The 27,852-nt window shown below is 33.0% G+C and overlaps 3 protein-coding genes across 4 annotated transcripts; 2 read left to right on the forward strand and 1 right to left on the reverse strand.

Annotated features, from left to right (window-relative positions):
• The first annotated feature begins 4,492 nt into the window (after positions 1 to 4,492).
• Positions 4,493 to 7,979, forward strand: LOC131607093 (subtilisin-like protease SBT3.5). Of its 2 annotated transcripts, none has more exons than XM_058879133.1 (11): positions 4,493 to 4,734; positions 4,829 to 4,926; positions 5,016 to 5,113; positions 5,212 to 5,367; positions 5,470 to 5,581; positions 5,664 to 6,207; positions 6,321 to 6,418; positions 6,491 to 6,730; positions 6,802 to 6,916; positions 7,002 to 7,227; positions 7,312 to 7,979. In XM_058879133.1, exons 1-11 carry the CDS (start codon positions 4,660 to 4,662, stop codon positions 7,857 to 7,859), a joined length of 2,310 nt encoding a protein of 769 aa, XP_058735116.1. In that variant the 5' UTR covers positions 4,493 to 4,659; the 3' UTR covers positions 7,860 to 7,979. The 2 variants fall into 2 exon arrangements, with proteins under 2 accessions (XP_058735116.1, XP_058735117.1); XM_058879134.1 differs by having other exon boundaries at positions 4,701 to 4,734; positions 4,829 to 4,913.
• Positions 7,980 to 13,637: 5,658 nt separating this feature from the next.
• Positions 13,638 to 15,268, forward strand: LOC131602108 (GATA transcription factor 7-like). Its single transcript, XM_058874113.1, has 3 exons — positions 13,638 to 13,795; positions 13,909 to 14,261; positions 14,385 to 15,268. Exons 2-3 carry the CDS (start codon positions 13,941 to 13,943, stop codon positions 14,937 to 14,939), a joined length of 876 nt encoding a protein of 291 aa, XP_058730096.1. The 5' UTR covers positions 13,638 to 13,795; positions 13,909 to 13,940; the 3' UTR covers positions 14,940 to 15,268.
• Positions 15,269 to 19,482: 4,214 nt separating this feature from the next.
• Positions 19,483 to 20,340, reverse strand: LOC131605212 (probable BOI-related E3 ubiquitin-protein ligase 3). The gene is made up of 2 exons (XM_058877596.1): positions 20,143 to 20,340; positions 19,483 to 19,992 (listed from the first exon to the last, which is right to left on the reverse strand). The coding sequence occupies exons 1-2, from the start codon at positions 20,338 to 20,340 to the stop codon at positions 19,483 to 19,485; spliced, it is 708 nt and encodes a 235-aa protein (XP_058733579.1).
• Positions 20,341 to 27,852: the final 7,512 nt, after the last annotated feature.

The following is a 27,852-nucleotide window of genomic DNA, read 5'->3' on the forward strand; positions in this document are numbered from 1 at the left end:
AATTTATAATTCTACAATATTATTGTTTATTAAGTTAAAAATAAAGAAATTAAAGTTATTGAAAGAAGAGAATAATAAATAATGTATGATATGTTATAAAAATAATTTTTAATATTGTATTGTGTTGGAGGCTATTGGACGGGATTAACGAGGGAACACTTTACACTTGGGACACACCTTTGTGAGACACACTTTACATGTTCACCAAAAATCTTAAAATTATGTGAGTTCTCTCACTTATAAAGTATTCATTCATCCTTTTTATAACCAATGCAAGACTTCGTCTTCACGCTTGATTATCAACATATTGAAGTTGTAAAGTGACTCACAATTTTTAACAATTTTTTTTCGGTAAAGCGAATGACGCAGGGAGTAGATAATTTGACGTGTCCATGTTTTGCGTTGACATCTACTATATTTTATTATTTATTATTTATTTCATACAGTGGGGGGAAGATCACTCTATTAGGGTGATGGGTTGAAGAAAAATAAGGAAGGAGTTCTTGAGTGAGAGATAAGGGTGTTTATGAGTCCACGTTGACTCAGGAATTCGTCGATTCAAATCAAATTAATTTATTAATTACTTGAATTTGAATCTGTTCATTTGCGGATGTATTTGATCTAACCAGCGATAGCTCGTATAAATTTAGTTTGAATATTGGGTTTCAGTTTTTAAACACAAAATCAATCCATTGACGTGACATTAGTATTTTTTAAATAACAAGAACAAATTAAGTTATGATTACTAACCACTATTTTTCCATATTTTTTCGTTAACCAACAAAACTCCATGCACATACACAATAGGGAGGTGAATTGTGGAGGTTTGAAATACTTAGGTTGAAAACAAAATCATTTGAAAAATTAAAATTTGAAAACATTTTACACGAAACGAGTAAATAAGCAACAAAAAATCCAAAGGAGAAACAAAAAAGGAAAAAGATAAGGGATAGAAATATACACCAGAGATTTATACAGGATCGACCTTAATTGACCTACTAATAATCCCCAAGAATTATTCTTGAGAGTATCCAATAAACTGGAAAAATTTTAAAAGGATATGTCCACGAACCTCCTTATACAAAGAAAAGAAGATTTAAGGCTAACTTCCAACCAAATAACAAACAAGACTTAGAGTGGTTATCATCCAAACCAAATTGAGATTTTTTTAGGGATGATCTTAAATCAAAATAGAGTTTGAGTTGGCTGTTCTCTTAATCAAATTGGATTTTTACACAGGATAACCACGAACCAAATTGAGATTTTATACTAGTTAATCTCAAAGCGACTGAGCTCTTACTAGGTTGAACTTAGAAGGTCAAAATGGACTAGCCTACATGGGTCGGACCACCAAGCCTGAAAAATCATAGGACTTGAACTTTAAAATTAGAGCTCATATTTTTTAAGGCCTTGTTAGCCTGTCCCTAAAACGCCCGATGTCCATTAAGGCTAGCTCGTATATGCTGCAGGTAGCACGTTAGATCCATATAAATATAAATTTTAAAAATTTAGATTAATATTTATGTTGTCTTAATCAAAAACAACACACTAATTTTTGTTAAATTTTATCTCTTTTAAATATTATACGTTAATATAATTAAATTAATATTTAATTGTTGTATTTTATTTCATAATGTGCTTATATTCTATTAGTTTCTCTTATGTTAAATATTTGAGTATTATTTTATAAAATTTCGACATGTATTATATTCAAAAACATATTAAAGTATTTATAAAAATTAATATAGCACTTAAAAATGTATTATATTTAAAATAATATAATTTATTATTGTGTTTATAATAAATATTATGAGATTTTTATTTTTATTTTTGTATAACAATAATATTAAAAAAGTCTGCTTAGAGCCGGACTCGGGTAATAATATTTGAGTCCATATTACAACAGGGTTTTTTGGCCCGACCCTAAGCACGAGGCCCATCAGGGATGACCCATTTAGGACCGAGTAACCCATTTTGACAGCTCGAGTTGAACTCAAGAATCAAGTTGAAATTTTACTCAGACTATTCTACCCCGATAGAGATTTTAATCGAGCTAAGCTCAAGAATCGTTAAGGAGATTTTAATGGTTGATCTTCATGAACCAAAACATAATTTTTCTTCTTGGCAAAGCTTACGAACCAAAACAAAGAATTCCTAGGATAATCTCTCAAATCAAACATGATCTTTTAAGTGGTTTATCTCGCAATCAAAATAACTTCTTATAGAAGAAATATTTACTTAAGAGATAATATACTCTTGGTAAATTATAATTAAGCCCTCACCCAGAACAAGATCATCACTTAGACTCAAGAATACTCTCGAATCATCGTGGCTAAATATAAGTGAGCAAACCGAGAAATTTATAAAAAATGAGAGAGAATGAGAAAGTGAGATCAAAGCTCATTTTCTGGATGTGAAAAAGTGATTGACAATCTATCTATAAATAGGTCAAATCATGATATAATTTGGAAACAATCCATGGGGAAAATCAATGTCATAATAGATTAGGTCAATTGAGTTTTGACCTTTAATAATCGATTAATCAAGCTACAAATGGAAGGTTTGGATATTTAGTCGTTACCAATCGATTTTAGACTTAACTTAGTGAAAATAATCGATTAGGTGATTATGTTTAATTGGTTATTTAGTTAAAAAAAAGTCTTCCCATTAATCAAATCTTCCACTAATCAGTTGACTAGACCTTAAAAACATTTTCAAGTTGTTAAAATAAAATATGAAAGATTTATCAAATATTTTTAGTGCGTGTGATTTTTCCATAGTATTTATAGAAATACCCTTATGTCTTTACAAGACATTGGTCACTCAGACAGACACGACCAAGCGAACTTTCACAATTCCTCTCTTCCGTAACTCTGAAGCTTCAAGTCTTAGCATCATTATCTTTCAGTTTATCAAAATGCAAGTGCCTTGAATTTTTCATGCGGTTTGATATATATTCATGTTGATTACCACCATTTGAAAGTTGAGAGGTTAAGCCACTAGTGAATCTTGAAACAGAAATCTTCGCTTGAATGTCATTTCGCTACAATGTTGACTTCAAAGAGATGACTTGATCTTCAATAAAATCTTCAACATGATAGCTTGGTTCAAAAGAATAGTTTAATCAACCATTTGAGCATCTTCTAATACTTGAGATATCTTCAACAAATAAGGACTTCACTATATCTCATTTGATATTAAGTGTTATCATCATCAAAACTAAATAGCTACTCAGTTGACTTGTAACTCTACTATCATTAACTTCACCACCTTCAATCATCTTGACGATTCTTGCATTTACATATATCCACATTCACCCCATTTTTATGATGACAACACATCTTTCAGAAAGGTGGTAAAAGACAAAATAGACAGGTAAGTTTTGTGGTTAAATCCCCTCTCACATGAGTAGAGAGTATACTTTACTTCCCCTAAAACTATACTTCTCCCCCTTTTCCATAATAAAAAGGCAGGAAAAAGATGCTAGTAAGTAATGCAAGGATATAATTCACATTGACCAAACATGTTTTACTAAAGAAGGGAAACTAATACTTCATTAAAGATAATTCAAATTACAAAAGTGGAAAAGCAGTGAACAAAAAAGCAAATGCACTTGAAGCTAAACTAAATAAATATGTGTGACTATTATTCAATATCTTTGTCATCATCAGTGTGGTTGTGTGTTAATTGAGAAAACTCTAAGTTCTACATTGCTTATATTATATTAATGGGCTAACTTACTTCATTATAAAAAGAAAACTAATGTTTTATTCCAAAACACACCAACAACTTCTCTTGTGTTTTTTCTTCCGAACTCTCTTTATTATACGTGTTCAATATTTCGAAGCGCCAACTTATCTCCATTTCTTTTTTTTCGTTGAATTTTTTGAGTATTTTTTAAATTCTCTTTAGAGGATTATTTAAATTTCTCCTTGTTTAAGTTGAAAAATTATAAATATTTTTTTAATTCTCTTTAAAGAATTATTTAAATTTATCCCGGTTTGAGAAATTATTTTGAATGGCCAAACGACCATTATTAAAATCTCTTTGGAGAATTATTTGAATTTTTTCTCGTTTTACAAGTGGTAGTTACACCATATTCGAGTGGTCTTTTGTACCACAAAAGAGTGTATTTTAGACAGCATGCAAGATGTAATCGTATAAAAAAACTAAAATTTTGAGCAGTGCCGCATAACGCCTTAAAGAGAGTGACCTAATATACTACTCGACCCAATAATATATTAGGTGGCAATTCTTTGAAATCATGAAACAAAAAAAAATACTTAAACATGCACTCACTAGGATCAGATTTTGCATTCGCATTCAGATAAAATAAAGAGTTGACATCACCATCAAGTGTCCCAATTGTGAACAGTTAAGTCAACATTCAAAACACCATATATAGAACCTATTAGCTTTATTCAATCCACAAACAAACAGATGCAAAAATAAGAAAGATGTATAATGGAACCAAAAGTTAAAAAATAAAAAACTGAGCCCACCATGTAGTAAATACTAGCAATGGTGGTGGAGCGTGTACTTAGTGGAAAAGTCTCATTCCACACTTTACAAACACTATCACACTTACTAAGCCAAATTTATTACCACTCAAATATGAGCCAGATTTTTGAATGGTCTCATTCTTAGTTTTGATCCCTCATGGCTCTTGCTTCCAGTTTAGCCTTCATTTTCATACTTCTTTGTTTTCTTGTTGTCACCTTTGCATCAACCAATGTAAAACTTTGTTCTTACTCCTTTTCATATTTTGAAATAGCTCAAGAGTTTTTCTCTATTTTGCATCTATGTATGTTTGGTGCTGCTTTTGTAGGTTCATATTGTGTATATGGGTGAAAGAAGCCAAAGCCAGAATGAGTCAAAGCGAATTGAAGACTCTCACCATAACATGCTATCATGTATTCTTGGAAGGTTTCACTTTATATTATTGTTCCTTTTCAATGAACTTTTTGTATACACATGATGTTAACATATTTGGAATTGAGTTGTTTTCTTAACAGCAAAAGGGCTGCTATGAAGTCCATCCTTTATAGCTATAAGCATGGCTTTTCTGGATTTGCTGCAGTTTTGACTCCGTCTCAAGCTAAGCTCATTGCAGGTATTTCACAGTTTAACCATAGCAACACCAGTCACATTATGTGCAAAGCATTGTTTAATACTTTTGAGAGCAAAAGTATGAGTTAAATTGGCATGCAGATTTTCCTGGCGTTATCCGTGTGATTCCTAATAAAATTCTTAGTCTTCACACAACAAGAAGCTGGGATTTCTTGCACGTAAAGCAGGATATCGTAACTGGTGTTCTTTCTAGGGCTCAATCTGGAAAAGGCACAATCATTGGCATCATAGACACTGGTTAGTTAGTATAAAATAGCTCTACAATAACTATAAGAAAGTGTTTGATAAAAATTTTAGTCATAAGTGTGACTGTGGTTATATGATTCCTTGCTCTATTAGGTATTTGGCCCGAGTCTCATAGCTTTAGAGATGATCATATGGATAATCCTCCTCCTCGTTGGCGTGGAATATGTCAAGAAGGAGAAAACTTCGACAGCTCCCACTGTAATAGGTTGATAGTTGATTACAAATTATTTCTAGTCCTGCTATAGTAGACGCAGTTCTTAAACGTATACCCTTTCATATAATGGCAGGAAAATTATTGGTGCGCGATGGTATATTAAAGGATACGAAGCAGAATTTGGTAAACTAAATACGAGCGATGGGGTAGAGTACTTATCTCCGCGAGATGCATCGGGCCATGGAACTCACACATCATCTACTGCAGCCGGCGTACTAGTAGAAAATGCGAGCTTTAAAGGACTGGCTAAAGGATCAGCTAGAGGCGGCGCTCCATCAGCTTGGTTATCTATCTACAAAATTTGTTGGTCAACTGGAGGCTGCAGCTCTGCAGACCTTCTTGCAGCGTTTGACGATGCAATTTTTGACGGAGTCGACATTATTTCAGCGTCTCTCGGCTCATCTCCTCCACTTCCTACTTATGTTGAGGATGTGTTGGCCATTGGTTCCTTCCATGCTGTTGCTAAAGGAATTTGTGTTGTATGTTCTGGTGGTAACTCTGGACCCTATGCTCAAACTGTCATAAATACTGCTCCATGGGTTATTACCGTCGCTGCCAGTACCATCGATAGAGAATTTCCATCCACAGTTATCTTGGGAAATAATCATACTATACAGGTACTTCATCTCCGATTTTAATTTGGATCGGTTTGGATACGAACACAACAGACACTAAAAGTATGTATTAGTAGTTTGTGTCCTTGCTATAGATATTTTATTTCCTCATATAGGGTCAGAGTTTGTATACAGGGAAAGAATCAAACAAGTTTCATCCTATAGTGTTTGGAGAAGATATAGCAGCTTCAAATGCAAGTGAAGAAAGTGCAAGGTAAAATACGTCGGTTCCTGTTTCCGTATTTTTTCATTAAGAAAGTCCATACTCATTGTTTTCTATACTCAGAAGCTGTGAATCAGGAAGTCTAAGCTCCACCTTAGCCAAGGGAAAAGTAATTCTGTGTTTCCAGTCTCGGTCGCAGCGATCGGCAATGGCTGCTGTAAGAACTGTAATGGAAGCTGAGGCTGCTGGTCTCATATATGCTCAGTTTCCAACTATAAATGTTGATATGTCTTGGAATATACCCTCTATCCAAGTTGATTTCATAGCAGGAACAAAAATTCTATCATACATGGAAGCTACTAGGTAGGTACATTTGAAAACCAACTTCTAGACAATGCAGTTTTATTTTTATGATATATTCTTGCTTGTTGTAGGAAGCCTGTAATCAAGTTTAGCAAAACCAGAACCGTTGTCGGGCGGCAGATGTCTCCTGATGTCGCATTATTCTCGTCGCGTGGACCAAGTTCTCTTTCTCCTTCAGTTTTAAAGGTTCTAATCACATTCTTCCAACATAGAAACATTTTTTCTGACAAAAATATAACTATTTATGGTTCATCAAACTATTGTATTGCAGCCCGACATCGCTGCTCCCGGGGTTAATATTCTGGCTGCCTGGTCACCTGCTTCTTATTCCAGCCTAGAATCTGATACAAGTCAAGATGACTTATCATCTCTTAACTTCAAAATTGAATCAGGAACTTCAATGTCATGCCCCCACATATCCGGTATCGTAGCACTTATAAAGACTATCCATCCAACTTGGAGCCCCGCCGCAATTAAGTCCGCCCTTGTCACAACAGGTAAAAGGATTTTCAAACCTTTTTGTCACAGTTTTAAATAAAGGATCTGGTCGCGACATAACAGTTTCCTCCCTTTCTATGAAGCATCTCTAAAAAACGAATACAGTCAATACATTGGAGCTGAGGGAGCACCGTACAAACAAGCCGATCCATTCGACTATGGTGGTGGACATGTTAATCCTAACAAAGTGGCAGATCCTGGTCTCGTATACGACTTAGAAAAAACAGATTACATAAAGTTCCTTTGTTCCATGGGCTACAATAACACTGCTATAGCCTTATTGACAGATTCTCCTACCAAGTGCATTAAATCGCGAAAATTCTTGTTGAATATGAACCTTCCTTCTATTACTATTCCTGAATTGAAGCAACCTTTGACAGTAACAAGAACAGTCACTAATGTTGGTCCTATTAAATCTACCTACATTGTTTGTGTCGCGGCTCCAATTGGCATATCAGTGACAGTTGAGCCAGCAGTGTTAACATTTAACGAGAAACGAAAGAAGATGAAATTCAAAGTGAATTTTTCTTCGAAGCTACGCGTTCAAAGCAGATTCTCGTTTGGGTACCTGTTATGGGAAGATGGGTTGCATGATGTGAGGATACCATTGGCAGTTTACTCTGTAGTATAGCTTAATTTTGTTTATGTTAAAAAATAATATCATGGTTTGTGGTTAATTACAGACATTGTTACAAAATGCTAAGAAACCTATAGTGATATGAATGTTTGATGATTTCTGTGTTGCCATGGATTCTTATGATGTCAAGTTATCAAATGATAGAGAAATGAGAAATTTTGTGGGACTTAATGAATTTTTTCAAACTCATCCAAAAACTCCTCCATAAAATGTGGGTATACTAAAACAATTCTAAAAGAAGATAAAACGGAGAAAATATATTAATTAATATATATATATATATATATATATATATATATATATATATATATATATATATATATCATATTTTAGGAAATTTATTCAAAAGATATTTCCTAAGTTTATACAAATTTAAATATATAAAATATAGAAAAAGGAAGAAATTTGAAAATATTAATTTCGTAATTCAAAATAAATAAAAAAAAGGTAAAGGAAATGGCGCCAACAGAGAAATAGTAATGTTTGGTCTCCATCGCCATGAATTTCACGCACACACGATCTGGAAGAATTTGCGCCTAGAGCACCATGCATTAAGAAGTGCATTCAAGAAACAAAGAAAAATGCGTGTTAGCCGAGGGAGAGGTTGAAACATAGTCTCTATCATAAATATGGATAATTCTTACGATGATATGTTAGACGATGAGCGGAGAAACATACTAGAAACTAAGATCTTGAAAGGGAAAAATATACTTTATTTCCTCCCCAAAGATAAGAAAATTTGACTACTAGATTGTCATAAGATCCCTTTAGCCAAGGAAATAAAAGAGGAAAGGTTTTGCAAATGGAATAACTCTTACAACCATGCATAAACTAATTATGTTGTCTTCTAAATGGCTATTTAGAAGGTCGACAAGGAAGAAAGGATCAAGTTAACCGACAAAGGGTTAACATAGATGGCCTTAGATATCAATCATTTCCTAGTTATGAATATAGTTATGATATCTAGTATCGGCTAACTTAAGAAATTGTGAAATAATATGTTTTCATATAAGGTTTCAGTTCATTAGACCCCTACTTGTACAATAGGGGAAATGTCAAGCATCCACTCAAAAGAGAAGGAAATTGATCTTATGGGAGTCGAGCATTAACTGAAATCCAACTCCCATTATTTACCTTATTTTACAATAAAACGTGGAAAAAAAATTCTATAGTGGGGTCTATTCCCAACCCTTACACGTGATCTCAAACACCTTAACAAGCCTCCAACTGTTGGGGTGAAATAATGAAAGGGAAACATTCACCACCTTGAGTATTTCACACTTGAAAGTTGTAAAGGAATCTTCACTCGTAAGTCTTACGTAGTATAATGTTGAAATCAGTTACACATTCATCTTCCATCATCCTCAAACTTTCAAAATTAGTTGTGAGTAGCTGGAACCTTGACATCCTAACCTTGAATGTGCCTTCATGAACAGTCTAGAGAATCTCCCAAGCTTCTTTAACTTTAGTACAAGTGTTGATTAGTCTGAACATGTTCTTGTTAACACCAATGAATATGGCATTTAAGGCTCTGTCGTTTCGAAGAGCTTCCTCATATTTAGTTTTGGACCAACCAACTTTAGGATTTAAGCTTGTTGAACCATCTTGAGAAGTGATCACATGATGTTTCTAACCTTTAACCACGATCTTCCAAGTTTTGCTATGTATGTATTTGAGAAAAGCAACCATTTTTCCTTTCCAATAATCATAATTTGTGCCATCCAACACAAATAGCCTGTTGAATGAACCTCCATCTTTAGTGTTGTCTATTTGAACAAAAAATATCTTCCCTAGAGCTCAGCCAAAATAGAACAATGTGCTTGCTCTGATGCCAATTTAAAACTTGCTTCTAACGGGACTGATGTTAAACACAAGGTTGAAACAACTGGTCCAACTTGCTAAACCAATATGACAATAGAATAACAACGACAATAATAACACAATGCACAATGAAATAAAATAACACAAGAGATTGATAATCCAGTTCGATAAAACCACACCTACGTTTGGAGGGCACTCTACTCATTTAAATATGATTTGATTTTCATAGTGTTGGCTGGGATTTTCGACAAAGCTAAAATCCAGCCAAGAGAAAGGAATTCAAAGGGATCAACTTTGAGAGAGAAGTACCTAAGTCGACCATAGTCCTAGTCGACCAAGAAATATTCCATCAATAGTTAATTGGGCCTAAAAGCGTCCAAAAGCCCAAGACTAAATAAGAAGCCCATATCACAAGAGTAAGGGTCTTTGGAGGGAAAGGACATAAGAATGGAGAACGTGGGTCTTCATGGAGGGAAGTCAGAAGGAAGGATATGGAGTTCCAGCAGGTCAAAAACCACCATGAAGCAGTTATTTCTCTGTGTTATAAATAAAGAAGTTTGTACATAGTTTTGGGGGTTCATACTTGCAAACACCTATACCCTAAACACTTAAAGTACCCAAGCGAAAGAGCGAAAAGAGTCAAGCAAGGGCTATGTATGTTTGAATCACCTACTTTTAATGCAAATTTTGATGTTATGTCATTTACATTCAAGCTTTATTATTAATGTTTATCTTTTCGTTTTAATCTTTCACAACCATTTGCAAAAACACCAATTTTGATGTTGAGAGTGTTTGGCGTCGTGTCAAGCACCTCATTTTCAGACAACAGTTTCTGAAAACTTTTACAAAAATTCTTTGAATAAAAAGCGTTGTTCTGAGATTCCCTAGTTGATCCCGCAAAGTAACATTTTAAAAGAGACTAGCGTTGTTTTCCAATTTCCAAGGTGAACACGCAGCTGTCAAACAAACCACACAAACATTGTTAATCAATCTGCAATAAATCTGATTAAATCTTAATCACAAATTTCGCACCAAGCAACATTCATCATGACTTGCTGACTAGGGCCGCCTATACGTTAAACACTTAGAGTACCCAAGCGAGCAAGCGAAATGAGTCAAGAAAGGGCTATGTATGTTTGAATCACCAACTTTTAACGCAAAATTTAATGTTATGTCATTTACATTCAAGATTTGTTATTTATGTTTAACTTTTCGTTTTGATCTTTCACAACCATTTGCAAAAACACCAATTTTGACATTGAGAGTGTTTGGCGTCATGTCAAGCACCTCCTTTTCAGACAACAATTTCAAAAAACTCTTACAAAAACTCTTTGAATCAAAAGCGCTGTTATGAGATTCCATAGTCGATCTCACAAAGTAACCTTTAAAAAGAGACTAACGTTGTTTACCAATTTCTAAGGTGAACACGCAGCTGTCAAATAAACCACACAAACATTGCTAATCAATTTGCAATAAATCTGATTAAATCTTAATCACAACTTTCGCACCAAGCAACATTCATCATGACCAGACTAGGGCCAGATGTTGCACTGGATACATGTTGTACAAAAACATCCAAATTAACTCTCTTTATATATCTTCTTTGTAGAGCGAGTCTTGGATAAAATAAGTCTAAATCAGTAATGCAATAATTTTTGTATGTTGTCAGAGACCAGATGTTACAGCATACATATTGGAACATTGTGTTCCACATGTGTCCCTTCTACACCTCACATTGTTCAATGTCTCTTCCTAATCCTAGTGACTTTCTATTCAAGACTCCCCCTAAATACAGAACCCATCTCACTTTCTCTCAATCACTAACTTATAATGATCAACTTCAATAACAACTCTATTGATTATTGAGTTCACAACTCAGCTAAAACAAATCAATAACTATGTCAAGTTACTAAAATATGGAGTGGTGTACACACAGATTTAATACTAATCCTTATGATGACATTAACGTAGAATACAAGAAACAAAAGACTTACAAACCATAGGCACTAAGAACTTATTCTAGTGCACAAAACTTACTCCTAAACATGAGAATTAAGTCTCCTTATATAACAATTTCTTCTGGGTTTTTTTCTCCTTGGATATCTGAATTAAATTCGTCCAGAATAATAGCTGAATGTGTTGGATTTGATATGCTCCATAAATTTTTTCAACAAAAGGTATGGTTTGTTATATTTCAAATTCAAATTTAAATCTCCATTTAAATATGATTTGATCTTCACAACTGTCAAACAAATCACACAAACATTGCTAATCAATCTGCAACAAATCTGATTGAAACTCAATCACAAATTTCGCACTAAACAACATTCATCATGACCTGCTGACTAGGGTGAGATGTTACACTACACACATGTTGGAACATCGTGTTCCACATGTTGTGTAAAAACATCCAAATTAACTCTCTTCATATATCTTCTTTCTAGAGTGAATCTTAGATAAAATAAGTCTAAATAAATACTGCAATGATTTTTGTTTGCTGTCAGAGATCAGATATTGCAACACACATATTGGACATCATATTCGAAATATGTCCTTTCTACACCAAAAATAACTTGAACATCCTCCTTGTTATTTTGCATAATAAAACCAATCTATAAGACCTACATCCACCATATACCAATTAAAGTAATTGCAAAGTCAATATTGAGGTTATGTCATATTTGAGGGTTATTTTTTGTCTTGTTAAAAAGAAAAGGAAATTGCCACTTTTTGGCTAGCTTAGCAATAGACAACCCAATTTTTTTAAAACTTTTAATTTAATTATTTCTCATTCTAATACAATTTATTAGCACATTCAATTTATTTTTATTTATAATAAATAATTAAAAACAATATCGACAAAACAATCATTAATAATATTTTAAAATTTTGACAAGACAAATACAAATTTTATAAAATTACACAATTTAAAAGAAAAACATTATTAATATTTTAATGATCATAGAAAAACGATTTATAGAGGGTAATTCATACTCCCTCCGTTCCTTTTTAAGTGTCGTTTTAGCAAAAAGCTCTTCAACCAAGATAGTGGATTATTAGAGTTACTTTTCCTATTATATCCCTATTTATTTTTCTCTTTCTAAATAAATTCAATCATACACTCTCTTTTTCCAATAATTAATTGAAAAAATTGAGGTGGAGTTATTGAGAAAATAAGGGTATAAATGACAAATTATAACATTAAATTATAAAACGACACTTAAATAGGAAAAAAAAATTCTTCTAAAACGACACTTAAAAAGGAACGGAGGGAGTATAAAATAGTAGTAATTACTATTTTGTTTAAGAAAAAATAAAAATAATTTGAAAGAATTGGTTTTCGTCGATACATTGGAAAATCAGAAAAGAAAACAAAGTAGCGGGAAGAACTGTCCAAAAGCTAACCATATCACGAGGCGCAATTAACGCGACCAAACAATGCTGTACTAATCTTTGTGTCTGATTCCTCTTTAAGTTAATTAATTCAATTAACTTTTCTAACACACTGAAAAAGTTATGTTTACTACACTAACATAGTAACCCACTCAGCTATCTCTTTCCTCATCATTTCATTAAGTTTTTCTTTTTCCAAAAAAAATTAAAAACTAATTGCGCCAAATTATAATTTATCATTTTAAACTTCAAACACACAGAATCAATCCCAGCCGTTCATCTCACGTTGATTACTAACAGTCAAAACCGGCATTTGATTTTAATGTTTTGTTTGTAACTGGTTGGAAAAAAAATCCCAACGTTGTTTTGAATTTACAAAGCCATCATCAATAAATATCTTGCACTCATAAATAAATAAAAAATAAATTTTAATTAAAAAATATCAATAATAGTGAATTGAGTAGCCCCACCACCTGACCAAATGTCACACCTATGGTGCATTAGTGCATGACTCTCTATGAGAAGGAAAATTTAGTATAGTGGCGTATTTAAAATGGAAAATATTGGTGCATAGTGAAAATAAAGAAACAAGAGATAATTACTACAAACCAATACTTCAACGCTTCTTTCGCCCTCATTTCAGTGCTTCCAAACCAAACGAAACTCTCTTGCGGTTTCCCCTCTCTGTCTTCTTCACACTTTTATTTTTTTATCAGGTAAAATTTTAATTCAATAGTAACGTTTTGCAACCCAAATTAAATATTAACTCGTATTTTTACTCTTTTTGAACCTCAATAAAAATAATAGTTTGATGGTTTTGTTTTGGTAGAGAAAGAAACTAAGAAAGTAAAGAAGAGAATAATGGAAATTGTGGTGGCGGAAGCGTTGAAACCAAGCTTGAGGACAGAGTCTGTTTTTTCGCAAACTATTAGCGAGGATATTTTGTGTTTGAACGCGAATAACGTTGTTGTCGGTGAAGATTTCTCTGTCGACGACTTGCTTGATTTTTCAAACGGCAAAGAGATTGATAATTACGAGGAGGAAGAAGAAGAACATGAGAAAAACAGCACCAGTTCAGGTTCTGAGCATGACCGAACAGAAGACGACGGAAATTCCAATTCCTTAACGTTTTCCGGTACCGGCGAGTCTGACTCCATTTTTGCCGGCGAATTAGCAGTTCCGGTGAGTATTTAATTAATAATTATGCAACAAACTAAAAAAGAAAAACTATATATATATTTTTGTTTTTTGTGTATTAAAATTAAAACAAATAATTCATGACTTGTTTTGGATTTTTTTACTCAGGCTGATGATGTTGCGGATTTGGAATGGGTCTCTCACTTTGTGGACGACTCACTGCCGGAGCTTTCTCTATTGTATCCAGTTCAAGCCCGGGTTGAACCGGAACCTAGACCGGGTCTAAGCCCAAGCCCAAGCCCAACCAAAGCTCCTTCTCATGTCATGTTAATCCGGAGAAAGCCTAGAACTAGCAAGACTAGAAGGCCTAACTCTAACACGTGGTCCTTCAACCCTATTCTGTGTAAAGCAAAGAAGCAGAGGAAAAAGCCCGAGGCTCAGACAGGTGGAACTCAGTTTCAGAGACGGTGTAGCCATTGCCAGGTGCAGAAAACGCCACAGTGGAGAACCGGTCCGCTTGGACCGAAAACACTATGTAACGCTTGTGGTGTTCGGTATAAGTCCGGTAGGCTTTTCCCGGAATATAGACCGGCTTCAAGCCCGACGTTCTCCGGGAATATTCACTCGAACAGCCACCGTAAGGTTCTGGAGATGAGGCGGAGGAAGGAGACTGAAGAGGCTGTATCCGGTCTGGACCGGAATCAAATGGCGTCGAGTTGGTGAATTTGTTGAGAACGAGAATCAGATAGTGATAAGATAACTTGATAAGGTAAGGTTAGATTAGAAACAGGTGAACCAGCCGGTCTGAACCGGGTTTTTTGGTAAAATAGTCGATGATTTTAGTGGTAGTGAGTAACTAGTCAGGTAAGGAAGATTAGGAAGAAGGCATTAATTGTCTGTGACTGTGTCCATTTTCTAGTGCAGTTAATTTGTTTAATTAAATGAAATACTACTACTATAGTTAAAGTCTAGGATAAGATTTTTAAAAAATGTGAGGACATTTTGGCCCTCAATTCAAGTTGGAGTATTTAATTTCCTTGTTTTGATTGGAATTTTGAATTATTCAACATAGTTCAGCGGTGTGCGTGTTGGAATCTATGAGTGCATGCATGATGCATGTGTGTGAGAGAAAGAAAGGTGTGGAGAGAGATTGAAAAACATTGATATTTGAATTGAGACCACTGAAAGTGATTTTAAGTGCTAAAAAATAGAGTGGTCGAGTGGGGGGTGAGTGGATTGCTTTATTTTGGGAGGCTCACAAGCTACGGGTCAATGATGGGTCGTCTCTATGTTTGGGACTTACCTCAAAAAGTTTTTACCTTAACGTAATAATTACCGCAAATTTTGGTAATTTTTAATCTGAAGTTACTAGTCCCACAGAATAATTTCACACATATTAAAAAATAAAAATTAAAGAAAAATAATGTTTTTATTATAGTACTTCTTATTATATATTGAAAATACTTTATTATTATTTTTATTATCATTATTCAACTATATACTATAATTGCATAAAATACCAGTAATCCTTGATTTCACCAAATAATTCATAATAAAATAATTAAATAATTAAAGAAAATATAAGGGACGATACAGGGAGAGTTAAGTCAATCCTTGACATTCAAGTTTATTTTTATTCATTTTTTTTTGCTATTCGCACCAATTCGACCCACCACAGGTGGACCACTAATCCGGCTCGTGCGTAGAGGCATACCCACTGACCAAGTAAGGTTGTTCCGCCTGAGAATCGAATTCGGTATTCTCCGAGTACGTCCTTGGACGGAGCTCCTTGCCAATGGAGCTCAACCGCTTGGTTTATTCTTATTCACTTTATTAGCAAACACCTTTGTCTCTTCCTTCTCGAGAGCATTAATTAGAGCGATTGTGTCTCATTCATTATAGTCTTTGTCTTTCTTCATCTCCTTGAAAAATCACCAATTTAATTTAATTTAATATTAATTTTAGATTAAATTAAAGTTTTGTCACTTCATTTTACTCCATTTTCAAAATCAGATTCCCTATTTTTATTTTTGACCATTTTGGTCCCCTTCCTCATTTCTATTTTTATGTTTGATAATATTAGCGGTTAAGTTAACTTATAGCTTATAGTAATATGGCTAATGACTGGTGGCTAATAGCTTATAGCTTATAACTGATGACTGATACATGATAAACTAATTAAAGTGTTTCGTAAAATTAGCGGTTTAACTAGCTGATAAATATAAAATGACATAAAACGACATTTTTTAGTTAATAATTAAATACACATTTAAAATAATTAAAATTTATAAGTGTATTAATGGAATAAAAAATAATAAGCTATAAGATAAAATGTTATTTAAAATAGCGTCTGAAAAATAAATTATAAACTAGTAAAATAAACTATAAGTGTATTAATAAACTAGTAAAATTAACTAGCTGATAAATGTAAAATGACATAAAACAACATTTTTAATTAATAATTAAATACACATTTAAAGTAATTAAAATTTATAAGTGTATTAATGGAATAAAAAATAATAAGCTATAAGATAAAATGTTATTTAAAATAACGTCTAAAAAATAAATTATAAACTAGTAAAATAAACTATAAGTTCGTGATAAAAAGACTGTTACCAAACAGCTCTTTTATTATCATACGAGCTTATAAGCTATAAGCTAAAAGTTCAAAATAGGACTCGTCAAACAGAACCTTAATAAAAAAAAAAGTGATAGTGTGTCATTTTTTAATAGGTGGCACAAATAATATGACACGCTCATTGTCAGTTCTCGTTAATTATATTTTCAATGTCATTTAAATATATTTGTTGAATCTAAATTTATTTATTATATTTTTTATGTCATTTAAATATATTTAGTTAATCTAATTTTATTTAAAAAAATGAATATTCATTTTTATTTTTTAATAATAATAATTATAACACAATCTATATAATGGTGATGAAATCACAAGCCTGAAATATTACCGATCTCTTGAATTATTATTTATAATAATTGCAATTTCTCGAAGAGTTTTTTATAACTACCAAATTTATAAAAAAATATACAAAACAAACCAATATTTAAAAAAAATTACCCATCTAACTATATTTGGGGGTGTTTTCCACGTAGACGTCATGGCGCCTCCTATATACTTTTAAAATTTTTTCAGTTATCTGCGAATTTACCTGTAAATTTGGTGTTACCTGCAGATTTACCAGCAAATTTTCCTACGGATTTATTTCCAAACTAAACATTTATTTCTGTAGGTAAATTTGTAGGTAAACATTGATTTTTTTTAAAATATTGGTTTTTTTTTGTATTTTTCTTTAAATTTTGGTTATTACAAACAGGGGTGAGAATATACCAGGCCAGCCTACAGGGCCTATGACCTAGCCTATATAAGATCTGGTCAGGCTTATTTAACAAAAAGGTAAAATTTAGGCTTTTTTACAAGCCTATTTAATAAAATAGGCCAGACTTAGGTTATTAAAAAAGCCTATAAAATCTTATAGGCCGACCTATATTTTCAAATATATTAAAAATAGGCTAAATAGATCAGTCTATATTTGGATATATATTAGAAAACAAAAGCTAAATAGCCAAGCCTATATTGCATGCATATTGGAACAAAGGCTAAATAGGCCGGCTTATATATGCATATATAGGTCGACTTATAAGATTTCTTAAATAATGTGGATTAATTGAAAACCATAATGACAAATAGAATTTTAAATAGGCTTTCAGGCCAGGCTAGACTTTTAAAAAGGTCATGCCATATCAAAAAAGAGAGTCTATTATAGGCCACATGTCAGACTCAGACTTTTCAAGTTTTTCATAGGTCGGACTCAAGTCTTATAAAGCCTAGTCTAACCTATTTTCACCCCTAATTAAAAAAAAAATCCAATTTCTCCCCATTATCATAATCTCTTAATGTCACATTAAATTATATTATATTTTCTTGATTATTATTTCTAATAATAAAACATCTCTTAATGTCACATTAATAAAGTATATTTTATTGAAGGCCACAAATCTATATCATCACCATCGTCATCATATACAGTTGAAGAAGTAACAATAGCCTATTCAATCACAAGAAACAATTCAACATCGACCTCAAATTCCACACCATAAACTCAATAAATACCAATGTGAGAAGGTATTCATTAAATTTCTTCAATCCAGTTCTAAAACTACATGGAAACCTAGATCTGGTCAACTAAAATGCCATGAAGCACCGACACCTCTAAAAAAACCGTGTCCGTGTCCGTGTCGGTATCAGACACTTACACGGACACTTACACCGACACTTGTGATTATGTTTAATTTATTCATTTTTTCAAATATTATTGATGTCGTCGTGTCAGTGTCGGGGTTAAATTCGGAGTGTCCGTGCTTCATAGGTAAAATGACTATGATGATTACAACATGGGAACCCAGTTCTAACGCTACATAGAAACTAGGGATGGCAAACGGGCATGCCCGCGCCCGTTTAGCCCGCCCCGCAAAAGCCCGCAAATAAACGGGGCGGGGCGGGGCGGGCATAGTTGAAGATGCGGGCCTAAAACCTAGCCCCGCCCCGCAAAAAAGTGAGGGCGGGGCGGGCAAAGCCCGCGGGCATTGCACCTTTTAAGCCTAAAAACATAAAAATTTATGAAAATGCACATGCCCGCAAAAGCCCGCGTTGAAAACGGGGCGGGGCGGGGCGGTCACATTAGAGGGTGAGGGCCTAAAACCTTGGCCCGCCCCGCACTAAAGTGCGGGTAAAACGGGCATGCCCAACGGGCCGGGCCCGTTTTGCCACCCCTAATAGAAACCCATATCTAGGCAAATAAAAAGAAGGGAATCAGATCAAAATCGTCTTTGTTTTCTCTTTTTTATTCAATTTCTTCTTTTTAATTAACAATTATTACTACATTTTGTAGTTATAGGATGGAGGTATTTTTCTTATTAATAATTTTTTGTTTAAGTTTTCTTTAAATTATATTTTTTATTTTATTTGTGGTACATTAATCCTTGTCATATATTTAAAAAATTAAACATCAATAATTTTTAATAAGAAATGAATAAGGAGACTAAAATTAGTTAAAAATAAAATGTAAAAACCAATTTCGTGAGAAGACTATGATAAAAGGATTAAAATTGTAATTTAACCTAAATTTTATTATAATATTTTTCAACATGCTGAATCGACTTCTAGATCCAAATGTGATAATCATGATATGCTCTCTTAGCATACTCAAACAAAGATATCATATTTGATTTTCCAAGATTAATATTTCTATCAAACAAAACTCTGAATTTCAATAACACCCTTCTTTGCTACTCCACATATGAGACAAGCTTGGAGTGAAGCCTCACATGCTTTGCATGAAGAAATATGTCTACATGGCAAAAACAAGACACCAGGAGAGTTTGTCTTACACATAAGACAACACATTATATTGTTACTTTCATGTTTCACACGCTTTTCTGCTCTTGCTTCTTGGTTTTCACCACAACACGATTCTGCATCATTATTTTCTACCAACATCCTCACTCTTTTTTTCCCCTCTTCCAACTTGTTATGGAGATATATTGCGATTGTTCCATTTTCTTTAGCCATTCTCTCCAACTTCATTTTTTCATTCTCTAGGATCTTTAGGTTATTTTCCAACTCTTGATATTTTTTTGCACCTTTGGCGATTTCTTCGTCCTTTGTTTTTAGAATTTGCTGCGAATAAATTTCCATGCGTCTAATTGCCCCCTCTTGTAGCTCCCTTTGATGTTGTAACATGAATTTCATTTGATCAGCCTGTGAAACACAAAAAATATTCATTAGAATGGACATAGAAAAATTCATTGAATGAAAAAAATATTATTTAAAGATGATGTTATTTAATTTGATATCAGTCATTTTTGAAGTGAAACCTAATTCTAACTCATAATACATGTGAATTTTGACCTGATTTCTGAGAAACTGGTTTGTCTCATGCTCTTGCTTCTTCAATAGAGTAACAATGGTAGGAGAGTTTAAGGTGTTTGAAGCATGAGCATATCTCGGCCTTTGATGTTGATGTTGTTGATATTGTGGTTGATGTAACTCAGTAAATCCACATGAAGAAAAATTGTGATTAGCGTCAGAGTATGGTAGCATAGCCATCATTTTAAAATCAATTTTTTCAACCTCGATGAAATAACTCTTGAAATGAGATTTGATAGTGTGGCGGATAGTCTTAAATATATATACTACATATAAAATTGTCTAATAAATAATAGTTTAGGAAAATAAATTTCAACATTTTAATTTTATATTTGATATAAAAATTAATTAGTGAGTCAACTTTTCTTATTTTCATATCTTCCCTATGTAATCCTATGGGATGCACTTTACACTCAAAGTAGGAATTTCTTTGAATTAAAATTTAAAAAGGTTAGCCTTTTAGAAAATTTCATTTTATAAATTAATGAGTCAACATAAATATGAAATTTAATATATTAAATTAAATTATATATTTTTTAATGAAAATATAAAATTATCCGAAAAACTTAAAAGGAAAACAGAGGAGATGCTACATATTAAAAATAAAATATGTTAGAAATTTTCTAAATGCTTCTTTTTTTTCATTTAATTTTTTGTTCATATAATACATTATTCTTTGTATTTTAGTCTATATATCTACCACATGCGTATTTTATGACTAAATTATCAAGTTAGAAATTCCATAGGTGTTTGTTTTGGTGTTGAATAAACAAAAAAAAAAATTAATTTTTATTTTTTAGTTTTTGTCTTTTGATATCAAAAAGAAAATAAAAACATTTTTTATTTTTAGTTTATTTAAATTTTAAATTTTTTTTATTTTATAGTGTTTAATTTTTTAAGCCTATTACGTTTGTTTTAGTTTTGAATAAATCTAAAAAATGAATTTCATTTTCCAGTAAGTGACAACTGAGAAACTTACAATTTATCAATCAACTTGAAAATATATTTATTGTAATTTGTTGCTTTCCTTATTAAAAATAGGATAAATTAAGTAAATTCAAAGAATTGTTTATTGAAAATAAAAAGTTGTAGCCTAGAGTATATACTTTTTCGTCCTTTCTTCTTCATTTTAGAGTTTTTTTTTTTTAAATTGTTCTTTTCATGATATATAATTCATAATACAACCTTTATCCTTTTTTAAAACTAAAATGTGATATGGGGTTTCAGTGGAATCATTGGGACAATGAGGGGGAAGAAGTGGCTCAGGGGTTTCAGTGGATATGGTCACATATTTCTTTTTCACTTTCTTTATAGACGGTCACAAAGCCAAGGAGATGTCCAAGATTTTTAGGGATTATGGTGATCTTGATAAGGTGGTGATTCCGTTCAGGAGAGGTGTGAGAGGAAGGAGTATACAAATTCGTCAAATTCTTCGATGTTGAGAATGTGACATTGCTAGCAAAGAAGTTGGACAACATCTTCATTGACAACTTGAAGTTGTTTGTGAATTGGCCTAGATTTAATAGAGCGACTAATGAAAGGTATGTTGCAAGGAGGAGGGAAGAAACATCATCGGTGAAAATTTTCAAAAGGTAAAAACAAGGTTCAACCGTTTGAGGAAGGAAAACGATATGCCAACAAGAAGATTCAATCATTTGATGCACAAGTACTTAACAATAATTTTATGCAGCAAATGGGGTGTTCACTAGAAGACCTAAACATGATTTGGAAAAGGAAACAAAACCTTTGGCTGCGCATCGAGAATTTATCATTGAGGAATAAGTTGATTGGAGTAGATTAAAAAAATCCTTCGTAAGGTAAAAGGATGAGGGAGATCTAGAAGCATTGGTCAAGGATATAAGTGTCTGGTTGAAGCAATCTTTTAAAGATATCGGGAGATGGAAAATGGCGAAAGGGTAAAACAAAAGAGTTACTTAGATGCGTTGTTACGGGGTCCCATGCCATGCATGGAATCTTATGTTTTTTGATTTTATCACCTATCTGTTAGGAGTTTATCTTTGTTGAGATGATAACACTTATAAGAAAGTTAATATGGAAGTGTAGCGGTGAAATTGGTGAGACTAGAGTCATGAGAAGACTTAGCTCATTTTAAACAGAGTCGCCACCGCGCTTTATTGTTTCCAAAAAGGAATGAGTGAAAGAGCGAATAAAACCCACAGAAGTTTTTAAAATCAAAACTAATAAACTTATCAGAGTTCTGGCGACGGAGGGTTTGTTATAAAAGGGGAAGGTTTTAAGCACCCCTCATATCCATGGTACTCCATGGGAACCTCTTTGTTTTGTGTTATTGTTTTTATTTTTTTACATACCCTTTTTTGAAAATCCTATGTGAAAAACTTGTTTGAAATAGAGGGTGGGGATGGAAAAAGAATGTTTTGAAAGTGAGCTCGATAAGACATCGCATCTTAGACCTACATACCCCTTAAGTGCAATAGGGAAGTCAGAGCTTCTGTAGTTCCTCATAAAAGGAAAAGGGGGGCCAAAATGGCCAAAATCTTTTTGGGTGTGAGCTTTAAAATACTCACAAGTTTTTAAAAGAGGGTTAAACTTTAAAATACTTAACAAGTTTAAAAAGGGATTAGGCTTTAAAATACCTAGTAAGTTTAAAAGGTTAAGCTTTAAAATACTTAACAATTTTAAAATAAAAAGGGACCAAACTTTAAAATACAAGGTCAATGGGTTAGGAGAAGTTTCACCGGGAATAATTCTTCTCTTAACACCAAGGTTTTAAAACAAAGACCTAGTTTTAACAATACAAAGGTCAATGGACTAAGAATAGTTTCACCGGGAATAATTCTATTCTTAGTGCCAAGGTTTGAAAAACAAAGGGTTTGGTTAAGCTTTATCAATACAAAACCATTTTAAAAGACAAAGTAAAAAAGCTTTTACAATAGATAAAAGAGATTGGGGAAAAGAGTTTGAGTACCTTGACAATTTTAGTAAAAAATATTCCCATCCTTTTGGACAAAAACAAACAATCTTAAGCATTCAACAATGGATACCTCAAGTGTGTGTGTGATATCATGTGACACAAGAACAAACAAGTGAGTATGATAATCAATAAGTAAGAGAGATGGATGTATCTAAACCCTTGGATTCAAACTCATGTATGTATGATGAATGATTGATATGATAAATAAACACGGGGTTAGATAAACAATACATAAGATGAATTAACAAGAGAGTGATTAAAACAACAATTAAGCACAAAACATGGATTAAAATCAACAAGTATGTACAAGATAACAAACTAAATTAACCATGGATAAACAAAGATCAACATGTTTTTTGGTTAGGGTTTTAAACCTAGGTTTTTTTTTTGAATTAGGGTTTTAAATTAGGGTTTAAACATAATTCCTAAACCTAATTAGTTTTAATTGTTTAAATACCAATTTATTTAAGAGAAATGGTCTAAGGGTACATGAAGAAAGTCAAAGACATCCTATTATAACCCTAAACAAATATTTCCAAAGTTACACAAAACTACTTTGAAGAAATATTCAAAATAAAGTGATTTCTGGTTGATTTTTTAACATATAAAAGACTTGTTTTTTTTATTAATTTTTAAATAAAGAAATAATAAATATTTTTGGGATTTTTTAACATAGTATTAAAATACACAAAGTAAATAAGTCACACAAAAAAGAAGGGATTAAAAAAGATAAATCTACTATTATTAATGATTTTTTGAAGTTAAATAAAAACTTAACAAAACAAGTGATTAAAAAGAAAGGTTTTGGCCCTAGAAGGGTTTGAACCCAGGACCTTGGACTTGCTACTCAAAAGTTTTACCATTGGGCCAACGCGCTATAGGTAAAAGATGGGTGAGCCCAACACAATATAACACATATTCAAAGAGTAAAACAGGATAAAAAATAAATGGCAAAAGGTTTGGGGTGAGGGGGATTCAAACCCCAGACCCTATAGACACGCTAAGTACACACACAATTGCCAACCCTACTGTAACGATGTAGTCATTTAAGGAACAACTACCACTCAATATCTATTCAAACACCCGCCAGATTTTGAACTCAAAATGAAACAAACCCCATATTCATCTTCTTCAGCAACGTAAAACAACAACATGAACAATAATGGTGGCAAATTCAAACTTTCCTGATTCTTGATCAATTTTAACAAATCAAAAGTGTAACATGCTTAGATTTTCAGTACGAATTCAACCATGTGACTAACAACAGTTAAAACTCACTCAAGCTCACGAATTTCTGAGAAACTCGTATGAACCCTAAAAATTGAATTTCAAATTAAATACTCAAATCAAACAATCAAGCCCTAAAAGCTTAGGGCTTTTGTTCCCTACATGATTCTAAACAGATTGGAAACAAGTTTCACAAAGTTTGATGCTCTAATCACTGAGTTTGGTTTCAAGATTTTTACCTTTAAAGTGGAGATCGAACCTGTCCTTAGGAGTGTTTCAGAACTATGTTGTTGATCCAAATAACTTCCTTTGACCTCCCTGGAGCTAATGGAGTGCTTAGAATGAGCTGAGGATACATGTAACTCTAAACACGATATCACCTTCTTCTTGAACAAGCAACAATGGTGAATTATGAAAATGCAATCACAGATGCTATTTTATGATTTGAATAGCTTCTATAAGTGATATGTGAGGTATTTGGATGATTGGTTTGAATTGAAATGGCATGGATAGCTCTACACAAGTTCAAGAGCAAATAAGGTATGTAGAAAATGGAACTTTGTGAAAATAAGATTACAGGCTCAATGTGATGATTAGGATAGCTCCTAATAAGTATATAGAAACTATTTGGGGTGATAGTTTAGTTGGAAAGTGTTTGGTTTGAGTTTTGGTAAGTTAAGACCTTAAAAGTATGAAAATGGAGGTGAAAGTAGTGTTTTTTGGTTGGGGGAGTTTTGGGGGGTTATGGAAGGTATAGACAGCTTCCAAATGGTATTTAGAAGTTGTCTAAAGTGTTGGTTGACACCCAAAACTTGTGGAACTCAAAATGACCTAAAAAATGCAAAGATGGAGAAAATGGAGAATTTCAAGTGGAGGGTCACTTGGAGAATTCTGGTGTCATTGATCAAGGGAGTGATACCCTCTATTTATAGGCAAGATTTAGGGTTTGTGGAGGGAAAAAATTCAGACGTTTGAAGCTCACATGTGACCCTTGTACCACCTTTCTTATTCTTATTTGTGAAGTTATGTGAAAATTGGAGTTCCAATGGCAAGGTACAAGTCCAAGCATGCTTCCTTGACTTTATTCTGAGTTTAGAGAGGTTTCTTGTCATGGATTGAACAAGTTCAACTACTTCATTCCATCCTAAATATTAATAAACTAATTTGTATTTATTGATATATTTAAGGGTTAAATACATTTTACCCCCCCCCCCCCCCCCCCCCCCCGCCAAAGTAGCGAGATTCGGTTTTCCCCCTTATTAAAAAAAAATTTAGCCTTCGCCCCTTAGAAAACAAGATTCTATTTTTAGACACCCCCTATCCCTTGTTTGGCTGACTGGGTGTGGTGAGTTGGCGCAAAATCTGCTGTTTGCTTGCTTAGGTGGCGCATGACGTGGTTGTCTTTGGAAACTTTGGAAAAATTACAAATTAAACTTGGCAAAACTGGGGTTCGAACCCCTAACCTTTATGTTATGGTAGACATTTTGAACCATAACATAAAGGTTAATTTGATTATTCTTTCTCCACAACAAATAGATAGATTAATAAGTATATCTAAAAGTTTATATATATATATATATATATATATATATATATATATATATATATATACACACACTCGTTCTACTCTTTACCTTCTTATTTTAGAGCCTTTATATAATAATAATCTTATTTTGATTATATTATTTTTATTTTGCAGATTGTGAAGATTTTCAATCATTTGAAGATGTTCATACTTTGCAGGACCAGGACTGATTTAGTTGATTTAGTTGTTTAGGGATGATTTTCTTATTGTTATAATATAATTTAATGGTATAATTATAATGCCTTTTTTTGTATATAATCGAAATCGCTTCTTTGTTGAAATAATGAGATTACTGAAATAATGGGATTACGATTGTAAATTATAGGTTTATGGGATAACAATGGTAAATTATAGGTTCATGAAATAATCCTGCAAAAAATGCAGGTTTAGAAATTATAAAAATAATAGGTTTATTGAAAACACCAACGAAATCACTTTTTCATCAAAAGCGCTACCTTAAGCTATCTATGAAAGCGTTTTTTAAGAAAAAGCGCTGCCTTAGACCTATCTATGGAAGCGCTTTTAAAAACGTTGTCGTAGGTAGGCATAAAAGGCACTCTAAAGTAGGCCTAAGAAAGCGCTTTTCAAGAAAAAAGCGCTGCCTTAGGCCTATATATGAAAGCGCTTTATAAGAAAAAGCGTTGCCTTAGGCCTACCTATGACAGCGCTTTTGCCTAAACAAAAAGCGCTGCTAAAACCTATAGCAGCGCCACCTACGACAACACTTTTAAGCTCTTTTAAAGCCCAAAAAGCGCTGTCGTAGGTCTTATATGGCATAGTGTGGGGACAAATAGTTGGAGGCATAGATCTCTAGGACCACCTCCCAATCTAGATAAACACCAACAATTTTAATTGGGGTCCCAAACCCTTCAAAATTTTCAATTTCTAGTTTAATCATTTAGGTTTTTATCCATTGGTGGAGAAACTATGGAGATCAACAATTTTAATTGGGGTCCCAAGCTCTTCAAAAATTTCAATTTCTAGTTTGATCATTTAGGCTTTTATCCATTGGTGGAGAAAATATGGAGATCAACAAGGATTAAGGGAAGGCAACTTTTATCTTCAAATAAAAGTTAAAGATCCTAAAAGAATAATTAAAGCAATGGAATATGGAAATTTTTGGTTTTGTTAATTTAGAGGCAGAGACTGCATTCAAGAGTCTGAATAAATTAGACCTAAAGGCTTCAACTAACACGGTTGGGGTGAATGTTATTTTGGCACTGTTAATTCTCTAATTTTATGATTGGCGTTATGTTTGGTAAAACTAACTTATGGAGAAACATGTTGAACAAGATGTTTTATCAACTGGAGAAACATGTCGAGCGAGACATTCTGTGCGGGATCATACGACATCGTGCCTGTGTACAACTGGACTTTTGGAATCTGTTAGTTTGTTACAAATGCAGAATGTTATGGAAATATTATGCAATCCTATGTGGCGCTCAATTTTATCTGTTTTCATGATGTATTCTTAGTTTCTAAATATGGAGATTATTTAGGAAACTAATGATTGAAGCCTTATCTTTGTGGAGAAGATCTTGAAGTTTTTTCAGTAATACCATGTTGTGTTTTTGAAGCCCAATCTAGTCCAGAAGATTCTTTTATATAGAAGGCAACAAAACTAATTGAAGCGTGGAACTAAGAATGTGTTAGTTGTTCATTGTTTTAGGTTCTGTGCAGTCTTGGCAATTGTGAGCCTCTTTAATATCATCTTGATAGAAGAGTAGGACTGTCTCTTTTGAGTTATAAGTTATGTTGATCATTCATAAGCTTTTAAGCATTGGGTGATTGTGTGTCTTTGAAGTGTGTCTTCTAAAGTTTTGAACTAATAATCACGATTGTGATTAAGGGGGATTGAGAAGGATCTCATACCTAGGTAAGTATTAGGCAGAAGTATAGCACGGGTAGTGATTAAGTGAGAAGGAAG

The sequence above is a fragment of the Vicia villosa genome, linkage group LG5 (assembly GCF_029867415.1).
Source record: "Vicia villosa cultivar HV-30 ecotype Madison, WI linkage group LG5, Vvil1.0, whole genome shotgun sequence".
Lineage (NCBI taxonomy): Eukaryota > Viridiplantae > Streptophyta > Magnoliopsida > Fabales > Fabaceae > Vicia > Vicia villosa.